The 24,405-nt window shown below is 38.2% G+C and overlaps 1 protein-coding gene across 1 annotated transcript in view; it reads right to left on the bottom strand.

Annotated features, from left to right (window-relative positions):
• LOC128664093 (matrix metalloproteinase-21) overlaps positions 1-24,405 on the bottom strand; it is a 131,535-nt gene that overhangs the window by 97,771 nt on the left and 9,359 nt on the right. Inside the window, exon 2 of the mRNA XM_053718775.1 lies at positions 3,055-3,715. Coding sequence (XP_053574750.1) covers positions 3,055-3,715 — 661 coding nt within the window. The remainder of the gene's footprint in view (positions 1-3,054; positions 3,716-24,405) is intronic.

Raw genomic sequence — 24,405 nt, 5'->3', positions numbered from 1 at the left:
TAATAACTATTTAATAACTATTGTACCTAGTTAAAATAAATACAAACTTGCCTATAAAATAAAAATAAACCCTAAGCTAAACTTACATTTAAAGGGACACTGTACCCAAAAATTTAATTTTGTGATTCAGATTGAGCATGACATTTTATGCAAATTTCTAATTTACTCCTATTATCACATTTTCTTCATTCTCTTGGTATCTTTATTTGAAATGCAAGAATGTAAGTTTAGATGCCGGCCCATTTTTGGTTAACAACCTGGGTTGTCCTTGCTGATTTGTGGATAAATTCATCCACCAATAAAAAAGTGCTGTCCAGAGTACTGAAACAAAAAAAAAAGCTTAGATGCCTTCTTTTTCAAATAATGATAGCAAGAGAAAGAAGAAAAATTGATAATAGGAGTAAATTAGAAAGTTGCTTAAAATTGCATGCTCTTTCTGAATTACAAATGAACAAATTTGGGTTCAGTGTCCCTTTAGGTTAGGGGGTGTTAGGGTTAGGGTTAGACTTAGGTTTAGGGGTTAATCAATTTAATATAGTGGCAGCGACGTTGGGGGTGGCAGATTAGGGGTTAATAAATGTAGGTAGGTGGCGGTGGTGTAGAAGGAGCAGATTAGTGGTTAATAAATATAATGTAGGTGGCGGCGGTGTAGGGGGGGCAGATTAGGGGTTAATAAATATAATGTAGGTGGTGGCGGTGTAGGGGGTGGCAGATTAGGGGTTAATAAATATCATGTAGGTGGGGCGGTGTAGGGGGCAGCAGATTAGGGGTTAATAAGTATAATATAGGTGGTGGTGGGCTCCGGGAGCGGCGGTTTAGGGGTTAAACACTTTATTTAGTTGCGGCGGGGTCCGTGAGTGGCGGTTTAGGGGTTAATACATTTATTAGAGTTGCGGTGGGCTCCGGGAGCGGCGGTATAGGGGGTAAAACAGTATAGTATAGTGTGGGTGTTTAGTGACAGGGTACCAATAAAGCTGGGAAAAAGCCAAAGAGCAGTGAGATTGATGACTGTTAGTTAACAACAGTCCGCTGCTCATCGCACCGTACTTGGTGCGCGGCTTTTTGACAGCTTTTTTGGTAATTTTGGAGAACGTATTCAGGTCCGCGGCAGCGATTTTAGGCGATCTTAGGCGAGCGTATTGGTGCAGTTGAATGCAAGTAAGTTGACGGCTTGATAAATAGATGCCAAAGTGTCAAACGACGCAGGAGTTTCTAGATTCACAATATCTCCAAGAAAAAAGAAACAAATTATGGTGCAATATTGTTACATAATATAATGTTAACAAATGTGTCAGTAATTTACTCACATAACCTTGAGCTATCTTAAAGTGAAGGTCAATTTCGATGAATTAGTGCCCAGTTTTTAATAATCCTATTAAAAACAAGGGCACTTTAATTCATCAAAATTTACATTTCACTCGTTTTCTTCAAAAACGTACCTTTTAATCCTGACAGCCGCTCCAGCACTGTCCTCCGCCCGTTGCAAGCCCTCTTCGTGAGTCCAAAAGGACGAATCCGGTGTTGCCTCAGGCCATGATTCCCTCGGGGGGGAAGCCGTGATTGGAGGTTGCCATATTCATCATTTCTGATGTTTGAAGAGGCTTCCGACGGCCGGGGGAATCACTGGAGCGGCTGTCAGGATTAAAAGGTACGTTTTTGAAGAAAACAAGTGAAATGTCAATTTTGATGAATTAAAGTGCCCTTGTTTTTAATAGGATTATTAAAAACCGGGCACTAATTCATCAAAAGTGACCTTCACTTTAAGCTCAAGTGATGTGCAGTCCTGCTTCACAAGGCTGTCAGGATAAGCTCTCCCAGTGTTAAGTGAATTGCTGCTGCCAAAGTTTGTTACCATGTCTCTAAATATAAAACACATAGGGGCCGATTTATCAACTTACTGTTCGACATGATCCGCCAATCGGCCACTAGCAGGGGGTGTCAATCGTTTCCCTTCAATCCCTTTGCACAAACATCACGACCCGGGGGGGAGGGACACAACGATTAGTTAATTGCAGATGAGTCATCTGTCAATCAATTGCTGAATATAGCGACCGGAGGATCATCTCTTATCTGTATAGCGTTTCATGTGAAATATCTCTGAAGATAAGTATATACTAAAAGTCTCATTCATTTTTAAACATCTATCGTATGATTTGAGCTAATAAGCTCAACTTTACATTTACTTTAAGATAGCTCAAAGTTATGTGAGTAAATTACTGAGACATTTTTTCACATTATATTATGTAACAATATTGCACCATAATTTGTTTCTTTTTTTCTATGAGATATTGTGAATCTAGAAACTCCTGCGTCATTTGACACTTTATATCCTTTTTCATCATATTTATTATTTATTTAACATAGTAACATAGTAAATGAGGTTGAAAAATGACTGAAGTCTATCAAGTTCAACCTATACAAATCTAATATACTAACAAAAAAGCTCCAGTTGAGATTAAATTAATCCCATTACAAATGTGACCCATTTAACACAAGCATTCATATCCCTGAATAATGTTTCTAGCCAGAAATGTATCCAAACGATTTTTAAATATTTATAAGGTATTGGCATTCACTACCTCCTTTGGTAGTGAGTTCCACAATTTCCGTTGCAGGAGATTAAATCTCCTTTCCTCCAGCCTTAAATTGTGATCTCTTGTCACAAAATATTTTCTTGGAATAAACAGAGCTTCTGCCATCTCTGTATACAGGCCTTGAATATATTTATATAAAGTAATCATGTCACCTCTCAAGCACCTTTTATTTAGCAAAATAATTTTCCTCCTCTGTTTGGCTAAGTTTTGTCCCATTTAAATAATAGATTGCCTGCTTATTTTTACTTCTAAAATGTAGAACCTTGCATTTTCCCATATTAAATCTCATATTCCATTTACCTGCCCATTTTTCTACACTTCAATTCAGCCAATGAGAGAACAATCGGCTTGCCCTTTTAGCCACATAAAGCTCTTGGATATCAGACATAGTAGACATGACACTTAGATGTAACCAAATGGGGACACTGGGGATACACTAGTGGTAAACCTTGTCACCTACCTGTGCCAAAACCTATTCGTATATCTATGTTGTCTCCTGTCAAGTCCTCTTCAAATTGCAGAGGTATCACCTCACTCCACATACGGAATGCTAATGCAAGGACTTTCCTCTGCTGCTGGATGCTCAGCTGCATGCTGTAACCTTCTCCCATCAATCTCCACTTCAATATCTTTTTAGAGAAGCTTAAAGAATGGCTGTTTTCCTGAGTGGCTCTGTTATCTCGCTTTCTTCTGTGGTATTCAACCAGTTTGGAAAAAAAACTTCTCTTGCGACGCTGGGTTTGGACTTCTGGTAAGGTACGATTGTGAGAATCATCCTCAGTACCAGCAAGACTTAAAGTTCCATTTTTGCGTTTTGATGCAAGTTTACGGTCCGGGACACCACAGCGCGGCTTATTCATTGCTGTCTTTGTTGCACTGTCCAGGACTCCAGTGGCATTTAACCCATTCGCCTCTTGAAATTTTTTCAATGATTCTGCAAAGGACGGGGTTAAATCAGTCATATTTGAAGAAGTCACCCTGGGCTGCTCTGAAGGTTCTCCCTCTTGTATCAGTTGGGAGATATCTCGAGGTGCCTGGTCATTGTCATGTTCAGAGAATTGAACAAATGCTTGTTCCTCCCAATTCACAGGTGTCACCCACCCATATTTCACAAGATATTGCTGGTGGAGAGGAAAATAAAAATGCATTGTTAGCAAACCATTTAAATAGACATGAAAGTGCTGAACAAATGCTGTAATGTGTTGCATCATTTAGTTATTGCACATTTGCTTACATAGAGCTTTGTGCCTGCAAAGGGGTTAAACAAGGGACATAGACCCCAAACATTTTATTTCATGATTCAGGCAGAACATTCAATTTTACACAATTTAAAAAAAAAATGTACTTCTATTATCAAATTTTCTTCATTTTCTTTTTATCTTTTGTTGGAAAGCATGAAGGTAAGTTCAGGAGTGTGCACATGTCTGCATCACTATATGGCAGCAGTTTTGCAGCAATGTTATACATTAGCAAGAACACCAGATGGCAGCACTATTTCCTGTCATGTAGTGCTCCAGACATGTGCACGCTACCTATATAGATATCTCTTCAACAAAGAATAACATGAGAGTGATGCAAATTTGATAATAGAAGTAAATTGGAATTTGTTTTTTTAAATTGTATGCTCTAATTAATGAAAGAAAAAAAATATGAGTTTCATGTCCCTTTAAAGTCAGCTACAAATGCAGCAATGCACCGTTGGACCTAGATGAACACATATGGTGAGCCATTGACAAGAGCCATATGTGTGAAGCCACCAATTACCAACTAGCTTCCAGTAGTACATTACAGTTCCTGAGCCTACCTAGATATGCTTTTCAGCAAAGAATACCAAGAGAATAAAGTACATTTGGTAACAGAATTAAAATGAAAAGTTTCTGAAAATTACAGACTCTAAATAAATAATAGAAATGTAATTTTTACTTAAAGGGACAGTCAACTCCAAATCTTTTATATTGTTTAGAAAGATAGATAATCCCTTTATTACCCATTCCCCAGTTTTGCATAACCAACATGGTTATATTAATATACTTTATCATCTGTGATTACCTTGTATCTAAGTTTTTTCTGACAGCCCCCTTGATCACATGGCTATTTATTTATTTATTAATGTAGTTAATTATCTATTGACTTGCATTTTAGCCAATTAATGCAGTGTCATCCACAACCCACGGGCATGAGCACAATATTATCTATATGGCTCACATGAATTAGCAGTCTCCTGTTGTGAAAAGCAAATAAAAAAGCATGTGATAAGAGGCTGTCTGTAGTGGCTTAGAAACAGGCAGACATTTAGAGGTTTAAATGTTATAAAGTATATTAATATAACAATGTTGGTTGTGCAAAGCTGGGGAATGGGTAGTAAATTCTTTTTAAACAATAACAATTTTGGTGTTGACTGTCCCTTTAAATTTTGCTTTAATTAAAAGATTAAAGGGATACTAAAGTTGAAATTAAACTTTCATTATTCAGATAGAGTATACAGTTTTGTGAGACTTTCCAATTTTCTTCCATTATCAAATTATGCACACTTTATTATGCCCCAGCTCCTACTGAGCATGTGCACAAGTTCACAGGGTGTATGCATACTACAAAAGAATCTGGTACTCCACACAGGGTGAAATGGGTAAACTCAGTCCTTGAGGATTAGAGATAGACACTATGCACAAGCATTAAAAATTAACGATTTATTAAGTATGCATTAAAAGTAGTAACAAACAAACGCACATAAGACAAAGGTAGGGATTATGTCACTGACGCGTTTCATGGCCCTCTGGTGCATTTTACCTATTTCGCCCTGTGTGGAGAACCTGATTCTTTTGTTTCCTACTAAGGATTTACATGCCTGTGGACTCTAACTGCAGCTTCGGCATACAGGGTGTTGTATTTTCATTACGCTGAAGGACGACAGCGTTTTCTCCAACACACACAGGTAACCATTATCACTCACTCACCTCCGGTTTTCTATACGTATACTAGTCTATGATTGGCTGATGGCTGTCACACAGAACAGGGGGCCGGCAAATGGGGGGGAAAGATACATTTGTCAGAAAAAATCTACTGTTTATCTGAAATTCATAGTGTTATTGCTTTGTCTTTTAATTGTGCACTTGTTAATTATACAATTCAACTATATTTAATGGTCTTTTAAATACCAATGTTCTCCCCAGGACATTTTTAGCTGGTGCACCACCTGCCTGATTTTACTGACCACCCTGCTAAAATAGCTAAAAATTACCCAATATGAAAAATATTCCATTTTTATTGCACAAAGTATCATTAAATGCATTTATGTTAAATTGTGCAAATCATTTGATTTGTGCTTTAAACAGCAGAAAATGATATATTAGAAAACATAACACTGCCCCCACCCGGCTACTTTATAATGCCCCCCTGCTGGCCAACGTTTCTGTGGAGAACACTGCTTATCTGTAGCACGCTGGAGAGCCGAGCTAATCTCGACACTTATTCACAGAGCCCTGGGCCTCACTAATTGGATGCTTAGCGCGGCGGATCCGGGAGCCTGCGCTAAAGGAAAAGGTCTCCTACTAGTGTGGCCTGGGTCTCTGTGAAGAAGGGTCGGGATTAGCGATGCTCTCCAGTGTGCTATAGGTAAGTATAAGGCTACAGGTGAACTTTTTCACCTGTAACAAAGGAACATTTACATCCATTTAAACAAAACGAATACTGAATAGTGCAGCAGATGAACATTTGGAAATTGAATTTTTCAGAATATCCGTTCCGAAAGATTAGTCTGAAATGGATTTTGCACTGCTGCACAGGTCTACTTTAAATTATAATTTTTTTTTGTATTTTTATCTTTCTGATTGAGCTACATGTAAAGAGATAGGGACACCCAAGTCAAAATTAAACATACATGGTTCAGATAGAGCAGCAATTTAAAAGAACTTACCAATTTATTTCCATTAACAAAATGTGCACAGATTTTTTATATTTATACTTTTTGAGTCACTACCTCCTACTGAGCATGTGCAAGATGTCACAAAATATAAACGTATATGCATTTATCATTGGCTAATGGCTGTCACATGATACAGAAGGAGTGGAAATAGACATAACTTTGAAATTTGTCAGAAATAAATACTCATTTGAAGTTCAGACTAAGGGGTCGATTTATCAAGCTGAGGCGGACAGGGGTGCGCATGCGCACCCCTGTCCACCACAGCCTGCCTCTGGCGGTCTGAATTCCTCTACCGGAATTAAGCATTACACATGAGCACAGCCAATCACGCGCGGGCAGGAGCTGTCAATCTGCCCAGTCGGGCAAGAGGTGGCGAAAGGTTATGAAAGCTGAAGTCTGATGACTGCTGCTTGTTAAAGGGGCAGTAAAGTCATAAAATACTTTCATGATTTAAATAGGGCATGCAATTTTAACCCCTTAATGACAAGTGACGTACCAGGTACGTCCTGCAAAAACTTGCAGTTAGTGACAATGGACGTACCTGGTACGTCACTTGTCTAAGAGAGTGCTGGAAGCGATCGCAATCGCTTCCAGCAGCTCTCAGGGTATTGCAGTGATGCCTCGATATTGAGGCATCCTGCAATACCCTTTAGAAAGCATCCGATGCAGAGAGAGCCACTCTGTGGCCCTCTCTGCACCGGTAGCGATGCGGCCGGTTCGTTGGTGGGTGGGAGCGCAACAGGGAGGCGGGTGGGCGGCCCATCGCTACCCGGCATCCGGCTCCTGTTAGTGCAATGTGCACGCCGGGTGCCGGGAGCGTGCGGGGGCGCGCGTGCGCGTGCGCGCGCGCGATTACCTACCCACACTGACACCAATGAGTGGGAAGAGGGGGGAAAAATTAAATATATATCGGATCTGGGAGGGGGAGGGGGTTGGGGTATTGTGGGGGGCTGCTACACTACAGAAAAAATTAAAATGGTATTAAAAGATAATAAAAAAAACACTTTTTTGGGGGGCAAATTGGGTACTGGCAGACAGCTGCCAGTACCCAAGATGGCGGCAATTAGGTAGGGGAGAGGGTTAGAGAGCTGGGGGGGGGGGGGGGATCATGGAGGTTGGGGCTAAGGCAGGAGTCCATCACAGCTAAAACATTTTTTTTTTTTTTATTAAAAAAAAGAAAAACTCCTTTTATTTAGTACTGGCAGACTTTCTGCCAGTACTTAAGATGGCGGGGACAATTGTGGGGTGGGGGAGGGAAGAGAACTGTTTGGGAGGGATCAGGGGGTGGGATGTGTCAGGTGGGAGGCTGATCTCTACCCTAAAGCTAAAATTAACCCTGCAAGCTCCCTACAAGCTACCTAATTTAACCCCTTAACTGCTGGGCATAATTTACGTGTGGTGCGCAGCAGCATTTAGCGGCCTTCTACTTACCAAAAAGCAACCCCAAAGCCATATAAGTCTGCTATTTCTGAACAAAGGGGATCCCAAAGAAGCATTTACAACCATTTGTGCCTTAATTGCAGGAGCTGTTTGTAAATAATTTCAGTGGGAAACCTAAAGTTTGTGACAAAATTTGTGAAAAAGTGAACTTTTTTTTTTATTTGATGACATTTGGCGGTGAAATGGTGGCATGAAATATACCAAAATGGGCCTAGATCAATACTTTGGGTTGTCTTCTAAAAAAAAATATATACATGTCAAGGGATATTCAGGTATTCCTGACAGATATCAGGGTTCCAATGTAACTAGCGCTAATTTTGAAAAAAAGTTGTTTGGAAATAGCAAAGTGCTACTTGTATTTATGGCCCTATAACTTGCAAAAAAAGTAAAGAACATGTAAACATTGGGTATTTCTAAACTCAGGACAAAATTTAGAAACTATTTAGCATAGGTGTTTTTTGGTGATTGTAGATGTGTAACAGATTTTGGGGGTCAAAGTTAGAAAAAGTGTGTTTTTTTCAATTTTTTCCTCATATTTTATATTTTTTTTATAGGAAATTATAAGATATGATGAAAATAATGGTATCCTTAGAAATTCCATTTAATGGCGAGAAAAACGGTATATAATATGTGTGGGTACAGTAAATGAGTAAGAGGGAAATTACAGCTAAACACAAACACTGCAGAAATGTAAAAATAGCCATTGTCATTAAGGGTAAGAAAATTGAAAAATGGTCCGGTCATTAAGGGGTTAAACAACTTTCCAATTTACTTTTATTACCAATTTTGCTTTGTTCTCTTGGTATTCTTAGTTGAAAGCTAAACCTAGGAGGTTCATATGCTAATTTCTTAGACCTTGAAGGCCGCCTCTAATCTGAAAGCATTTTGACAGTTTTTCACCACTAGAGGGCGTTAGTTCATGTGTTTCACATAGATAACATTGAGCTCAGGCACGTGAAACTCCTAGGAGTCAGCACTGATTGGCTAAAAATACAAGTCTGTCAAAAGAACTGAAATAAAGGGGCAGTTTGCAGAGGCTTAGATACAAGGTAATCAAAGAGGTAAAAAGTATATTAATATAACTGTGTTGGTTATGCAAAACTGGGGAATGGGTAATAAAGGGATTATCTACCTTTTTAGACAACAAAAATTCTGGTGTTTACTGTCCCTTTAAATACGGTCTGCAGATTCTATTTTGAGAACCTGCAGTCGTAGGGGGTCGAAGGGTGGTGAAAGGCTTTGCTAAATCGACCCCTAAGTGCTATTGCATTGTCTTTTTGTCATGCATTTGTTGATTAGGCAAATCTACTGTATTTACTAGTCCTTTAAAGAGACATGAAAGTGCTGATCAACTGCTCTACTGTGTTGCAAAATGTATTTATTGCACATTTGCTTACTTAGACCTGTGTGTTTAACTCCTGCAAAGGGGTAAAACATATAGTTAAAGGGATAATATTTTTTTCTTTCATGTAAGTGGCAAGAGTCCATGAGCTAGTGATGTATGGTATATACATTCCTACCAGGAGGGGGCAAAGTTTCCCAAACCTTAAAATGCCTATAAATACACCTCCCACCTCACGCATACCTTAGTTTTACAAACTTTGCCTCTCATGGAGGTGGTGAAGCAAGTTGTGCTTGATTCTTCTGTGATAGGCGCTTCTAAGCATATTGAAGCCCAGTTCCTCTCTAAGTACAGTGTTTGTCTGAGGGACGTGAAGGGAGTATTGCCTAATGATACCATGTTTTCCCCTATGGGAAATCTATTCTAAGGCTCTCTGTAAATCGGTTGCAGGGATTCATCTGCTGCCTCCCTTTACAGATTGACATTATACTCCTCTACCATTACCTCTGCTGATTTGTCTCAGTACTGGTTTGGCTGTCTGCTATGTGTGGATGGGTGTCTTCTGGTAAGTGTGTATCATTTTTTAAGACACTCTCAGCTATGTTTGGCACTTTATCTTATAAAGTTTTAAATGTATATTATATATATTTGCCATGAGTCAGGTCTGTGTATTTCCCTTTGCAGTCTAACAGTTTCAGCATGGAAATTATGTTTATGGGAGTTTTTAGGCTTACCTGGGGTTCCAGTTAGTTGTAACTTGGAGTCTGTTTTTGTCAAAATTTTCATGGGCTTAGGCTCGCGATGACGCAGAATGTTACTTTTTATTGCGACATTTTTTTTGGTGCAAATACTTTTTGGCGCGAAATTGCGTCTACCATGACACAAGTCACGTTATTTCTTGCGACTTTCTTGACGCAAATTTTTTTGCCGCAAAGTCGCGCCTATTATGAAGCGAGTCGCGTCATTTCATTTGTTAAGCTTCGGCGCCAAAAGTTTTTTTCTCTGCATTTACGCCATTCTTGGCACCAAAATTTGTTATATTAAGTCTCTCTCTCTTTGCTCTCTGCTCTCATTTGATTCATAGAGGGCTAGGTTGCTTGCTTTTGATTTTACTTTTGTATAAAAAGAAATATCATAAGCATTTTTTCCCATTGCTGAAACTGCTATTTTGAGGAAATTGGATATTTTGTTTAAATGTTATTTTTTATTTTTTGTTACATTTTTCAAGATGTCTTAAACTGATCCTGCCTCTAATGTTACTGTAGGAACCAAGCTGCCTGAACACAATTCTACCAATGCTAAGTGTGTATGTTGTAAATTAGCTGATCTTACTTCTTCAGCTCAAATATGTGGCACTTGTTATGAAAAATTATTACATGCTGATAATGTTTCTATAAGTACAAATACATCTACTGTTAAACCTTCACAGTCTAATGTACATGATAGTCCTGTAGATATAAAAGATTATATTGCTGTAGCCATAGAGAAGGCTATGCCTGCTATTCCACCTTCAAATAAATGTTAAAGGTCTCTCCTAACTTCTCATAAATCTGATGAAGTTTGTAATGATCGATAGCATACTGACGTATCTTCTGCTGATGAGGATTTCTCTGACTCAGAGGATCCTACTTCAGAGACTGAAATTGATAAATCAACCTTTCTTTTTAAGATTGAATATATTTGTTCTTTATTAAAGGAAGTATTGTTTACTTTGGGTATCAAGGAATCTAGTCCTCTTGATAACAAGAATAGCAAACGTTTGAATTCTGTTTTTAAAACTTCTGAGGTTACTCCTAAAGTTTTTCCTAATCCAGATGCTATCTCTCATATTTTTACTAAGGAATGGTCTAAACTTGGTGCTTCTTTTAACCCTTCTTCTAGGTTTTAAAAGCTATATCCTTTACCTGTGGCTAATTTAGAGTTTTGGGAAAAAGTCTCTAAGGTTGATAGGGCTATTTCTACTCTTGTCAAATGTACTACTATTCCTATGGAAGCTAGTAATTTCTTTAAGGATCCTTTAGATAGAAAGATTGAATCCTATCTTAGAAAAGCATATTTACATACTGGCTATATTCTTAGACCTGCCATTTCTATGGCTGATGTTGCTGCTGCTTCAACATTTTGGTTGGACAGTTTAGCTCAACAGTTAACAGATCCTGAATTGTCTAGCATTGTTCTTTTACTTCAACATGATAATTATTTAATTTGTGATTCTATATTTGATGTCATTAAAGGGACACTGAACCCAAATTTTTTCTTTCGTGATTTAGATAGAGCATGCAATTTTAAGCAACTTTCTAATTTACTCCTATTATCAAATTTTCTTCATTCTCTTGGTATCTTTATTTGAAATGCAAAAATGTAAGTTTAGATGCCGGCCCATTTTTGGTGAACAACCTGGGTTGTTCCTGCTGATTGGTGGATAAATTCATCCACCAATGAACAAGTGCTTTCCATGGTTCTGAACAAAACATATAGCTTAGATGCCTTCTTTTTCAAATAAAATTAGCAAGAAAACAAAGAAAAATTGATAATAGGAGTAAATTAGAAAGTTGCTTAAAATTGCATGCTCTATCTGAATCATGAAAGAAAAAATTGGGTTCAGTGTCCCTTTAAGATTAATATTAAATCTATTTATTTAGCTATTCTTACTAGAAGAGCTTTATGGCTTAAGTCTTTGAATGCTGATATGGTGTCTAAATCTAGATTACTATATTTATCATTTCAGGGCAGTAATTTATTTGGTTCTCAATTGGATTCTATTATCTCCACTATCACCGGGGGAAAGGGAGTTTTTCTGCCCCAAGATAAGAAATCTAGGGGTAGATTTAAAGCTCCCAATCGTTTTCATTCCTTTCCTCAGAATAGAGAACAAAAGACCTCTCCTTCCCCTAAGGCCTCTGGCTCTAATTGGAGACCATCTCCGAATTGGAATAAATCCAAGCCTTATAAAAAACCAAATCCAGCCCCTAAGACTGCATGAAGGTGCGGCCCTTAAACCAGTTCAACTGGTGGGGGACAGATTGAAATTACTTCAACACATTTGGACAGTTTCTGTTCAAAATCAATGGATTCAGAATATTGTTTCTTAGGGGTATCAAATAGGTTTTAGAATAAGACCTCCCATGGGAAGATTTTTTTCTTTCTCATGTTCCAACAAACCCTGTGAAAGCTCAGGCTTTTCGGAAATGTGTTTCAGACCTAGAGCTTTCAGGGGTGATTGTTCCAGTTCCTCTGCAGGAATGGGATTTTTATTCAAATCTATTCATTGTCCCAAAGAAAGAAGATTCGATCAGACCAATTCTGGATCTGAAATTTTTAAATCATTTTGTAAGAGTCCCAACTTTCAAGATGGTGACTATAAGGAGTATTCTGCCTTTTTTCAGCAAAGTCATTTCATGTCCACAATAGACTTACAGGACGCTTATCTTCACATTCCAATTCATCCAGACCACTATCGTTTTCTGATATTCTCTTTTCTAGACAAGCATTACCAATTTGTCGCTCTTCTGTTTGGCCTAGCGAGAGCTATGAGAATCTTTTCAAAGGTTCTCGGTGTCAAAGGTTCAGAGTATTGCGGTGTTTCCTTATTCGGACGATATCTTGGTACTAGCTCAATCTTTTCATTTAGCAGAATCTCACACAATTCTGGAGCTTGATAAATCGGCCCCATGGCGTAGAATTATCAATCAGCAGATGCTGAAATCTACCCTGAGTTTCTGGATCGCCAGAAACATAAGTTAAGAAGAAACGGTCATAAGACCGCTGCTCCTTTGTGGCGGACTGCAATCATCCCGATCAGATACGATCGGGATGATTGACACCCCCTGCTAGTGTCCAATTGCCTGCGAATGTGCAAGGAGTGGTATTGCACAAGCATTTCATCAAAAATGCTTATGCAATGTTATATGCCGATAGTGTATGCTGTCAGCATTTAGCGATGCCGGGTGGACATGATTCACTGCAGCGAATCATGTCCGCTCTGCATTTGATAAATCTACCTCATGGTCACAACCCTCTCTGCATTAGTGATTTTCTGCACTTCCCCACACGCCGGGCATGCAGAAATAGCTCAATCTCTGTCAGCAAGATCACTGGTCCTTAAGGGCTAAACGAATTTCCTTGAATATTCAAAACAAAATATTCTCCCCTGCACATACCCCCAGAGGCAGAACTCTCTTTCACTTTCTGCGATGAGAATTTCTGCCGGTCATTTTGAAATTAAATTCAGTTTTAAATTAGGCAGTTATACTAAAGCACAATTACAATGTGTTGATTATTTGGAGAATAAAGCCATTTTTAAAATAGGTTAAAAAAAGGATTAAAGGCACACACTTCCCAGGGAAGTAAATCTGCAGTACACATCCATTTGAAAGGGCTGAGCCTACTTCTGTAAATATACACAAAAAGAGATAAGATAAAGATGAATACACATGTGCTGAAATTGTACTGAAAGTTCTTGTTCCAGTCAACTATTTTAAACTAAAAATATACCACTCTATTATACTGCAAGTTTAATACACTGTAGATGGTATAAAGAGTGATGAGGAACATATCAGGGGGAAAAAATGTTTGCACCTGTCAAAAATTCTCACTACAATTTCTCAACTGTGAATCAAACAGAGGCTGAGGTTACTAGCCTAAAAGCAATCCTTACTACCTGTATTAGCTACCAATGTCACATTTTGTTAATAGTATTATATTTGTCCTATGTCCACTGAAATATTTTATCCAGAGTTTACTGCGAACATAAAAATGCTACCCCCTCAGGCACATTTGTTTTAGTAGAATGTACACTAAAGGTAAATTAAAACCCTGTAATTAATGTCTGATAAAACTATACCATATATCAGACATTGCTGTGCTAATTATTAGGGAGAGTGAATTTGAGAGATGGGTGCTTTCCTCTCATTTTAAAAGAGCAAAGCCCCCCATTACAGCATAGGATGTAGTGTACTATTAGCATACTTCAGCACTTTAATATTGCTTGTATTTAGGAACAGTTTAAATGTTGCCATTTACGTGCAGTCAAGCATGATCCTCATTAGCATTGATGTATCAGCTTATAAGGTGAACTGTACTTACTCTGATGTGGAACTCGAGCAGCACATTGCTGTGTTCCTCCTCATTACAGGGCCCCCATGCATTCTGTCAAAGCGAACCAACAACTATATGTTTATGAAAATACAGAGGTATTGCTACACTGGTAGCCACAAAGTTAAGCGCACTGCAACATCAAGGCGATCCACGCAAGGAAGTAAAATTCCCAAAGTTTATTTCTTCATTTTAAAAACAAGTAAATACAATCAGCACACATAAAACCAAAAAGGTTGTGTAGACAGAGACACACTCAGACACGTTTCGTGCACATGTGCACTTGGTCACTGCAGTGACCTTTTTGGTTTTATGTGTGCTTATTGTATTTACTTGTTTTTAAAATGAAGCAATAAACTTTTGGAATTTTACTTCCTTGCGTGAATCGCCTTGATGTTGCAGTGCGCTTAACTTTGTGGCTACTACTTGGATTATTTAGTGTGTGGAGCAGACACGCTACATGTGGCACTGACATCTACTTTTCCACTCCGCACATTTCCCAATGTGCCATGGTAATAGACAGGTACGCTTTGCTGAAAAACAGTATTTAAATGGTATATACAGTATAATAACTGCAGTGCCAATTTTCTGTCAATTTTTTCTACCCCGTCGGAATTTGCTACCCTGTCAGTGCGCATGCGCACATGTACGTCACTACATTCCCCATATGTTGTAAAGAATGTGTAGAATGCTGTGATGTATGTGCACTGACAGCGTAGCAAATTCCAACAGCTAGTAGCAAGTCTCAACGCTTTGTATGCACATGCGTGCACCCTCGAAATGTACATAAACTTAAAGGGACACTCAAGTGAAAATTAAACTTCATGATTCAGATACAGCATGCAATTTTTTTTTTTTTATCCTTTATTTATAATCCAAGACTTTGTCAAAAGAAAATAAAAGTAATATGAACAACATGACATAATCAAAAAATAATAATAGGTTCATCCAGATAATACTATATTCATTTATACATATAGATATATCAACATATTGACATAGCATGATCAATTTGTTCTCGACAATGCTTGGGGTTTTTGTTTTTCACCCCCTTCCCCCCCTAAAGAATACTATAAGCAGCATGACATAATCAGAAAATTATTGTAGGTTCATTCAGATAATACTATGTTCTTTTATACATATATACACTAATCAACATATTAATATAACCTAGTCAATTTAATCTCGGTAAGTGCTTGGGGTCTTTATTTTTCACATCCTCCCCCCCCTCTCGTTCCCCCCTCCCCCCCTGTGCGGAAGAGCGACACAGCTGGTTCACCGCCAGGAGAGAAAAAAAAAGAAAAAAAAAAAAAAAAAAGGGAAAAAATGGCTCTCTGTCACCTTCTTCCTCCTGCTTCTCTACCAGTTTCCTAATAGAACAATTTCTGTGTTCCTGAAGGGAAAGATTATATGATCTATTTCTGTGGCGAGAATTTTTTTTAAAAAGGCTGCCCATTTATCAAAGAATCTTTTAATGTCCTGTTCATTGTTTATATCCGCACCTCTCTGCTCTAAAATGCACTGCTTTTTCATGCAGTTTTTAATTTCAGAGATACTTGGTATTGTACAGCTTTTCCACTTTTTACAAATTAGATATCTGGTGGCAAGAATAGTGGAGATTATTATTCTTTCACTATTTTGTCTGCCAGAATCTTTTTTGAGACAAAGTATTATCTGATATAGTGTCAAAGAAACATGTTCTATCTTTAGTACCTTCTTTAGCCAGTATTCAACCTTGATCCAGAGATTTTTAATCTTTGGACAGTACCAGAACATATGTATTAGATCAGCTGCCTGATAAGAACATTTAGGACATTTATTAAACCCCATATTAGCACACTTAAAACCTCTCTCAGGGGTAAAGTATGCGCCATGAAGAAGCTTGATATGGGCCTCTCTCCAGGTTGCAGATAGTGTCACCTGAGTAATTTTTTTAATTGACCGTTGTATAGTTTTTGACTCAATACTATTCTGAGGGATTAATGTATTCCAATAGGAGGCCAATTTTGCCAAGACCGGCGCCCCTTTATTCGCACAGAGAAGATGATAACACGGTGCAACTGACATATGGCCCCTTTTTGTTAAGATAAGCCAATCCTCCATTTTACCTAATCCCCATTCCCAGCCTGCTTTTTTAACTAGGTCCTGAACAAAATGTCTTAATTGCAAATATGCAAAAAAGTCTTTATTGGACAGGTCGAAGTCCCTTTTTAATTCCTGAAATGTTTTAATGCATTTCCTTCCTCTATCTATTACTTGATATACCTTTGTTAATCCGGAAGAATGCCATTTTCTAAAAACCTCTGAGTGCAAACCAGCTTGGAAAGTAGGGTTACCTAGTATAGGCAAGAGACAAGAGGCCTTGTTATTAATTGAAAGAAGAGTTACTATTTTATGCCACGCCTTAAGTGGATTGAGAATTGTTTTAAATCTTTTGATTTCTGCTGGAAGTTCTTTAGGTAATAAATGTAGTAGCGCAGTCAGAGAATACGGATAACAAACGTTGGTCTCAAGATAATTGTTCAGAACATAGTTGTTGGATGAAATCCAGTCTGCTACGACTCGAGCAAGAAAAGAGAGATTATACAGTCTTATGTCTGGTAAAGCTAAGCCTCCATTTTCTTTTAATACCGAGAGTTTCATAAGAGAGATCTTTGACCTCTTATTCTGCCATAGGAACTGTATAAGTGAGGTGTTAATTGCACGTATATCCTTTCCTAGAAGAATTATTGGTGTATTTTGAAGTATATACAATAATTTCGGCAAAAGAACCATCTTAAAAAGAGCGATTCTTCCAGAAAGCGATAATGGAAGGTTTCGCCACAACAGAAGCTTTTCCTTAATCGTTTTTACTACTGGAGGGATATTCAAAGCATAAAGATCTGCACTCCTTGTTGGGATATGAATCCCTAGATATTTAAAAGAATCTGTTACTTGGTGAAAAGGGGTTTTTAGTATGGAGGTGCTGTTTTTCCTGAGCCAGAATATCTCTGATTTTGTTGTATTTACTTTATATCCAGAGAATGAACCGAATTGTTCCAATATGTGAAAAAGTTTTGGTAAGTTTAATTTAGTGTTAGCTAAATAAAGCAGCAGGTCATCTGCATATAATCCAATTTTTATTTCGGAGTTGCGAATTTTTATGCCATCCAAGTGGTGGCGGATCTTAATTGCCAGAGGTTCAATAGAAACATTAAATAAAAGCGGGGAGAGAGGACAGCCCTGCCTCGTTCCTCTACCCAGTAGAATAGGAGGAGAGATGTTGTTATTCACTATTAATCTTGTAGATGGTTGTTTATATAGATTCTCGATAAATTCAAGGAAATTACCTCTAATTCCGAAATGGCTTAACGAAGTTTTAATATGTTCATAAAAGATTGAATCGAAGGCTTTTTCAGCATCTAAGGAGATAATGGCAAGATCAGGTATGTCCTCCCCCCACTATTTAGATTGGACAGAACCTCAAAATATTCTGTCACTAATAAAGCTTCTCTAATTTTTGCAGCCGAATTACGGTTATTTAGAAAGCCTGATTGATCAGTGTGAATGATTTCTGAAAGCATCCCTTGAAATCTGGATGCTAAGATTGCAGTTAGGATTTTATAGTCTGAATTTAGCAGAGCAATCGGTCTGTAAGATTCTTTGCACTCAGGATCTTTTCCACTTTTTAATATCAAAGTTGTGTGAGAGTTACAGAATGAAGAAGGAATTCGCCATTAATGAAAAAACTATTAAAAAGCGTACAAAGATGTGGGGTTGCTTCGCTAACCAGGATCTTATAGAATTCACTGGGAAGACCGTCTGGGCCTGCTGCCTTGTTTAAAGAAAGTTTAGATATTGTTTTCTCTATTTCTTCTATGGAAATAGGAGCGTTAAGACTGTTAGCCATTTCTGATGTGGCTATAGGATATGTGATATCCCTCCAGAAGTCAGCAGATTTCTGTATGTCACTTGTTTTAAATGAATATAGTTCCTGATAATATTCTTGGAATGCCTCCAGAATATCATCAGCTTTTGAAAGCTGTAGTCCTTTGTTGTACAATTTAACTATGATTGGTTGTTTTTTCTCATTTCTAATAAGTTTAGCCAACATCTTACCTGATTTATTACCGTATCTGTATAGCTTAGCCTGCATTTTTAATTCTTTTTGTGTCTCTTGAAATATTACAAAGGTATCCCTTTCATTTTTTGCTTTGACATATTTTGCCCAATTTAAAGGAGTTTTATCCAGCAGATACTGATTGTAAGTATTAGTCAGATATCGACATGACTCTCTTTCTCTATACCTGATTTTCTTATGTAAGGCAATATTATATGAAGTAATCTCCCCTCTCATTACTGCTTTCGCGGTATCCCAGAATATTCCAGGAGAGCTTAAATAGTCTTTATTGAAATGTACATATTCCTTATATTTATTTATAAGCCAGTTCTTAAATTTTATCTCAGACATCAAATAATAAGGGAAGAAAAAGCGTAGTGAAGTAGGATGCAGATGTGAAAGTTGAAACTCAAGAACAATCGGCGCGTGGTCCGAGAGAAGAATAGGCATTATATCTGATTTTACCCCTCTTGTTAGTATACGCTCATCAATTAAAAATAGGTCAATTCTAGAAAGTGTCTTATGCGCCTTAGAAAGACAAGTGAAGTTCTGTATGGAAGGATTCTGATGCCTCCAGATATCTCGCAGTGCTAGATTCTGTGTAATCTTTTTGAGCATCTTACATTCTAAATTGTCCTTTTTTTGTTTCAATTGTTTGACGCCGTGTCTTAACCTGTCAATTGGACACTGAGGTGCCATATTGTAATCTCCGCCCATAATTAAACAGCCTTCCGTGTAAGATAAAAGTTTAGTCTGCAAAGTATTCCAATATTTTGGATCAAAAGCATTGGGGCCGGGGGCGGAGCCAACATCCACCGAGACTAGACGCATATTGCCAAAGCTCCTAATATTCCTACTATTCTCAAAGGCTTTATTACTTCTTTTTCTCACCCTTGACCCTATTTTTGGAACTCGCATGATGACCTAGCCTTTCTGCCATCACAAGGAACTTTTTTAAGGCTTTATACTGTATTTTTCCCTTTATATCCCATGCTTGCTAATTCCTATTGCCCGGTAGCGTGAATACAAGGAATATGGCAGCGCTTCTTCTACAGCAGATAAAGGACTTGTTACAACTGCATAATGACAGCCTTTTGGACGCAGTTGCTGAAGCGTTTACTTTAATTACAATACATGCCGCCTCATCGAGTCCCCTAGCCGCTGGTGAACGGGTATGTGCTGTCGCAGAAGATATGGTGGAGTTGGGGCTGCCGCCATCTTGGCCGCCGGAAGCAGAGCATACTTCCCTACATAGCAGCATAAAAGCAACTACACGCACTGATATTTTGGAGCCCGGCACTTGGCCAAAAACAAGAGCTGAGGTGCTTGATTCGACGCAACAGGCAGGCATATGTCAGCACACTGAGAAGACTCCAGACTACCACCAGCTACTTTACCGGAGTTCCTCTGAGGCCCAGAGCCTACTCAGAGTCGACAATCTTAGTCTGGGATGTCTCAAAAATTGTGAGTTACTGCTAAGCCTGGTCCTGCAGTCTGCAACTACAGATAAGTGCTTGGCCTGGCCCCTTCTACAGGCTGGCCTGACCCGGAGCTGCCTCTACCTTAATGAACGAAGGTTTAGCCTAGCACAGAGGCTCATTTCTCAGACCCATGCAAGCTGGGACCCTGGTGGCGCGGCTTCTTGAAATGGGACATAAGTCATGGAAGGCTGATTACTTACTTATTTATCTCTGTTGGAGCAGGATATTATCATGAAGTGGGTTAACTACATCGGTAACAGCAATCACTTCATGTGATAACAGACAGTTCACCAGTTATGAACAGTTCTCTTGTTTCATCTCCATGCTTTATGCACGCAAGTTGGGTTACTGTTACTGTTTGATTTTTACATGTTCACCCAGTCCTATTCTTTAGAGTACCTAAAGGTTTTATAGATACATGATAATTCGGTGTTCTAGTCTCAGTTTATATGTTTCACATGTTTCCATTTGTGGTTATAAGGCTATTTATGTCCAGTTAAATTATTCTGACTATATATTACTGTTTGTATGATGGCTAACTAACCTTTAGATTTTAGAAACAATCTGTATGTCACTGAACGTAATGCCGCACTCAGTGCTTAAATTCCCAGCATCACATTGTCAATGATACTCTGCTTATATACTAAGTTATCAAAGTTATACCTATGTGGAGTATATACAATACTGCTAAAGTGACCTTATGGACTGTACACGATCCTTTACATGCTATGTTATTGTGTCTCTGTAGCGAAGGTGACATTATGTTAACGCTGTGCTTGTCCTATCATGAAGTGGGCTAAGTTGACTGCATATGTTGTTTCATGAGTTAATGGACAGTGCACTTAATTCAGCCAACTCTTTTATCTATATACTTTACACTCACAAATTTGGTTAAAGTTATCGGTTATGTTGTGCATGACAACCTAAGTTTTGTGTTAGGGGACATGGGATCCTCTGGTACATACTTATCAGTTTGAATTTAATTTTGACCCTTAATGTAGTTGTTTGAGTGAATATGTTAATATCCTGTTTAATAAGCTGTCATATTCTGTTATTTAAAACCTCCACATCGTGCTTATTTTTCATAACATTAAATTTATGGAGTTTGTAACCTGAGATTATCTCTATAATACACTGCCAGTTCCCTTGTTATGCCTTGAAGGTTGCAGTGAGGTCTGAGGATATGCCCACTTTACAGCTCTGGACATACTAGTTAGGGTGTCACATACAAGTATTAATCCTTTACTATAGCATATTATGGGTTGTAATAGCCTCCTTTCCCTAGGTGCTGCTCATATATGACCTTCTGTTCCTGGATGGTGGACCCACATCCGGGAGTTAGAGTATTTTGGTTCTTTAGGAGGAGCTATTTAATGGTTTAAGTAACACCCACTTATTTTTACCTGGTTCCGATCTCCTATAGTCTGTTCAGTACCTTGCCCCTCAAAAATGCCAAACACTGCTTATTTATACCGGGAACTGTTACCTGTATTTTCCATACCCTTCTTGTTTACCAGATAGCATTAGGTTATCACATACCCAGGTTTAATGATTTGAGCACTATATTTTCAGCATACTACTCCTAAAATTTAGAGTCTGTACAGTAGATCATATATAATACCTTACTCAGTTTAACCCACCTTGCAAATTGAATTTAGACAGTCATGTCAAACAGCTGTAGAAGATTATTGATATTGTATTAGACGTCCTAACCAATTTTCTTACAAGTATAAATATTTGGTGCACACGGATGATAGTCAGACATCTTATCTGCTTAACATATGCAACTCATCACCTCCTACCCCCCCACCCCACATAATAAGCATCCCTTAGCAGGAGGATTAAATCAATTAAATATTGGCACCACAGCTCATTTTCTAGTCCTATAGGTACTAAAATGGGACATGCAGTCTTGTATCAAAACGCCCCTTAGATGTCTAGCGCGGGCTGGACCTGCCAAAGCCCTACTATCTCCTAGCCATAATACCCTCCGCGACTCATATTACCCATTACAATTGGTGTAGTTCAGTCCTTAGACCTCTCTAAATTGAGCGCAATCACAATCCAGTATACAATCAGCTAACTATCGCATATAACAGCTGACAATTTATGCACTCACGAGTCTTCCACCTAGACCATTAAACTTGAATTACCACCTCCTCCCCCCCCCCTCCCTCCCTTTTTGCTTAATGTGCCTCCTGTAGTAGGAGGACTAAATAAGCGGTTTCTCTAACCTATACCGCACCCCCAAACTCTCTATAAGCATGCCCTGCTACATAACTGAATTCAACATTTATCCTTATTTTTTTTTCTAATTTAGCAGGATAGTTTGATTGTTTCACATTTAAATATGTAGAAATATAAAATTACTATAACTTTAAAAAATAAATAAAACTGAGGTAAATAGCATAAGATCCATGAGTGATCTCCTACATAGTTTGTAGCCCCCTACCATGGTAAAACTCGCACTTAGTCAGGGGTCCAAGAGTGGCCCTTTTTATAAGAGGAGAGGCTTAAATCATCACAGGCAAGACTGTATCGTGTTCTTACAAAACTTTTTTTATTTTTCTAACCTTATTTACTTTGTTGTTATACCAGTTTATATCACTGTTAACACTTTGCAGCATTTTTACTATATGATGAACCTTGCACTATGTTACTTGTGATGGCAATTATGGAATGTTTTACATATCTTATTTGTATACCAAACTTTACCTCAATAAAAATATTTAAAAAAAAAAAAAAAAAGCATTGGGGCCATATGTGTTGCACAGCGTATACATCTCCCGAGCAATCTTTATTTTCAAAAGAACATATCTCCCCCCTGGATCAGCCTCAAAGTGTACCACCTCCGTATTAATTTTTTTTCCTATTAGTATCGCTACCCCCTTCTTTCTCTTGACACTAGGTGCAAAATATACTTCCTTTACCCATGTTGATTTAAGTTTTAAAGATTCTTCTGCAGATAGGTGGGTTTCTTGAATAAAACCTATATCAGTCTTAATTTTCCGGAGCTGAGTGAGGATCGCCTTCCTTTTTATAGGGGTGGATATGCCACCTACATTCCATGACACTATTTTACATTCATCCTTCCGTAGTGCCATTTATGAGTTAGGGGGGTAGAGGAGGAAAAAGGGGCAGAGAAGGAAGAAGGGGCAGAGAGAGAGGAAAAAAAAAAAAAAAATTTTTTATAATAATTGCATAGTAGTAGAATCTTTCCACACTGGGGGGGGGGTGTTTAAATCTTGAGTCTCATATTCAAAAAAAAACACAATCGTCCTCAAAAACATTTATCTACATGTTATACAAAATTGAAATATTCAGCCATGTTGTCCCTGAACCAAGGGATCCAATGTATTATAGAAGTTCTCAGCCAAGTGGGCTTCTTCAAAGAAATGAGTAACCTCTCTAACTTTAACCTTTAATTTATAGGGATATATTATGGTTGCCTGGTATCCTTTTTGTATTAGCTTAGAGCAAACAGGGGCAAGCTCCCTTCTCTTTGCTGTGGTATCCGCAGAGAAATCCTGAAACAAAAGAATTGTAGCATCACCAACCTTAACCGGCTGCTGTTTTCGATAGTACTGGAGTAAAGTAAGTTTATCTTGAAAATTTAATAGTCTAGCTATAACAGATCTGGGCCTGGTTCTACCTTTATCGCCTATATGAGGTGGGCCTAGTCTATGCGCTCTCTCTACTGGAATGGGATAGAAGGTGGATGGCATTTTTAAAGTTGCAGGCAAGATTTCTGATACAAAATTGACAAGGTTTTCATACTGCTGTTCTTCCGGTAGACCCACTATTCTTACATTATTTCTTCTAGAGCGGTTTTCTAAGTCCTCTAATTTTTTTTGAATTTTTTGTAAATTAGTATTTACCACTTCAAGATTTGAACTATGTGTTATTGTTAGGTCTTCCAGGTCCGAAATTCTTTGTTCGGCTTCTTGGAGCCTGCTAGAGAATTGACGAACCTCCTGTGTCAAGGAGAGAAAATCTTGCTTAATTTCAGCTCTGAGAGCTTCAAATTTAGGAGAGAGTACTTCAGATATACTAGCAACCAAGCTATGGATATTAGTTATTTCTTGTACCGCTGATATGTTTAACAGTGAAGGTTGTGCATCCGTTGCGGTCTCTTGGTTAGCCTTCAATTTCCTATCCCTCTGTCTTGCTGCCATGTTTGGAGAGGGATTCCTAGGTGAAGTGTGAAGGAATTTGTCCATGTGCCGAAAGAGAAAACAGCCGAGAAGGGGAAAAGAAAAAATAAATACACCAGAATTGTGTTACGTGAGATTGGTGCAAGGGTTTACAGTGGTTATAAGGTTAAATTTCGAGAGGGCGAAGCGATCTCGAACAGACAAGTGAGGGCAGGTATGTGCACGGTGATGATATCAAGTGAGGAAGAAGGGTAGGAGAGAAAAAAAAAAAAAAAAAAA

This window comes from Bombina bombina, chromosome 6 (assembly GCF_027579735.1).
Source record: "Bombina bombina isolate aBomBom1 chromosome 6, aBomBom1.pri, whole genome shotgun sequence".
NCBI classification, from domain to species: domain Eukaryota; kingdom Metazoa; phylum Chordata; class Amphibia; order Anura; family Bombinatoridae; genus Bombina; species Bombina bombina.
This window is presented reverse-complemented; position numbering and strand designations above follow the sequence as displayed.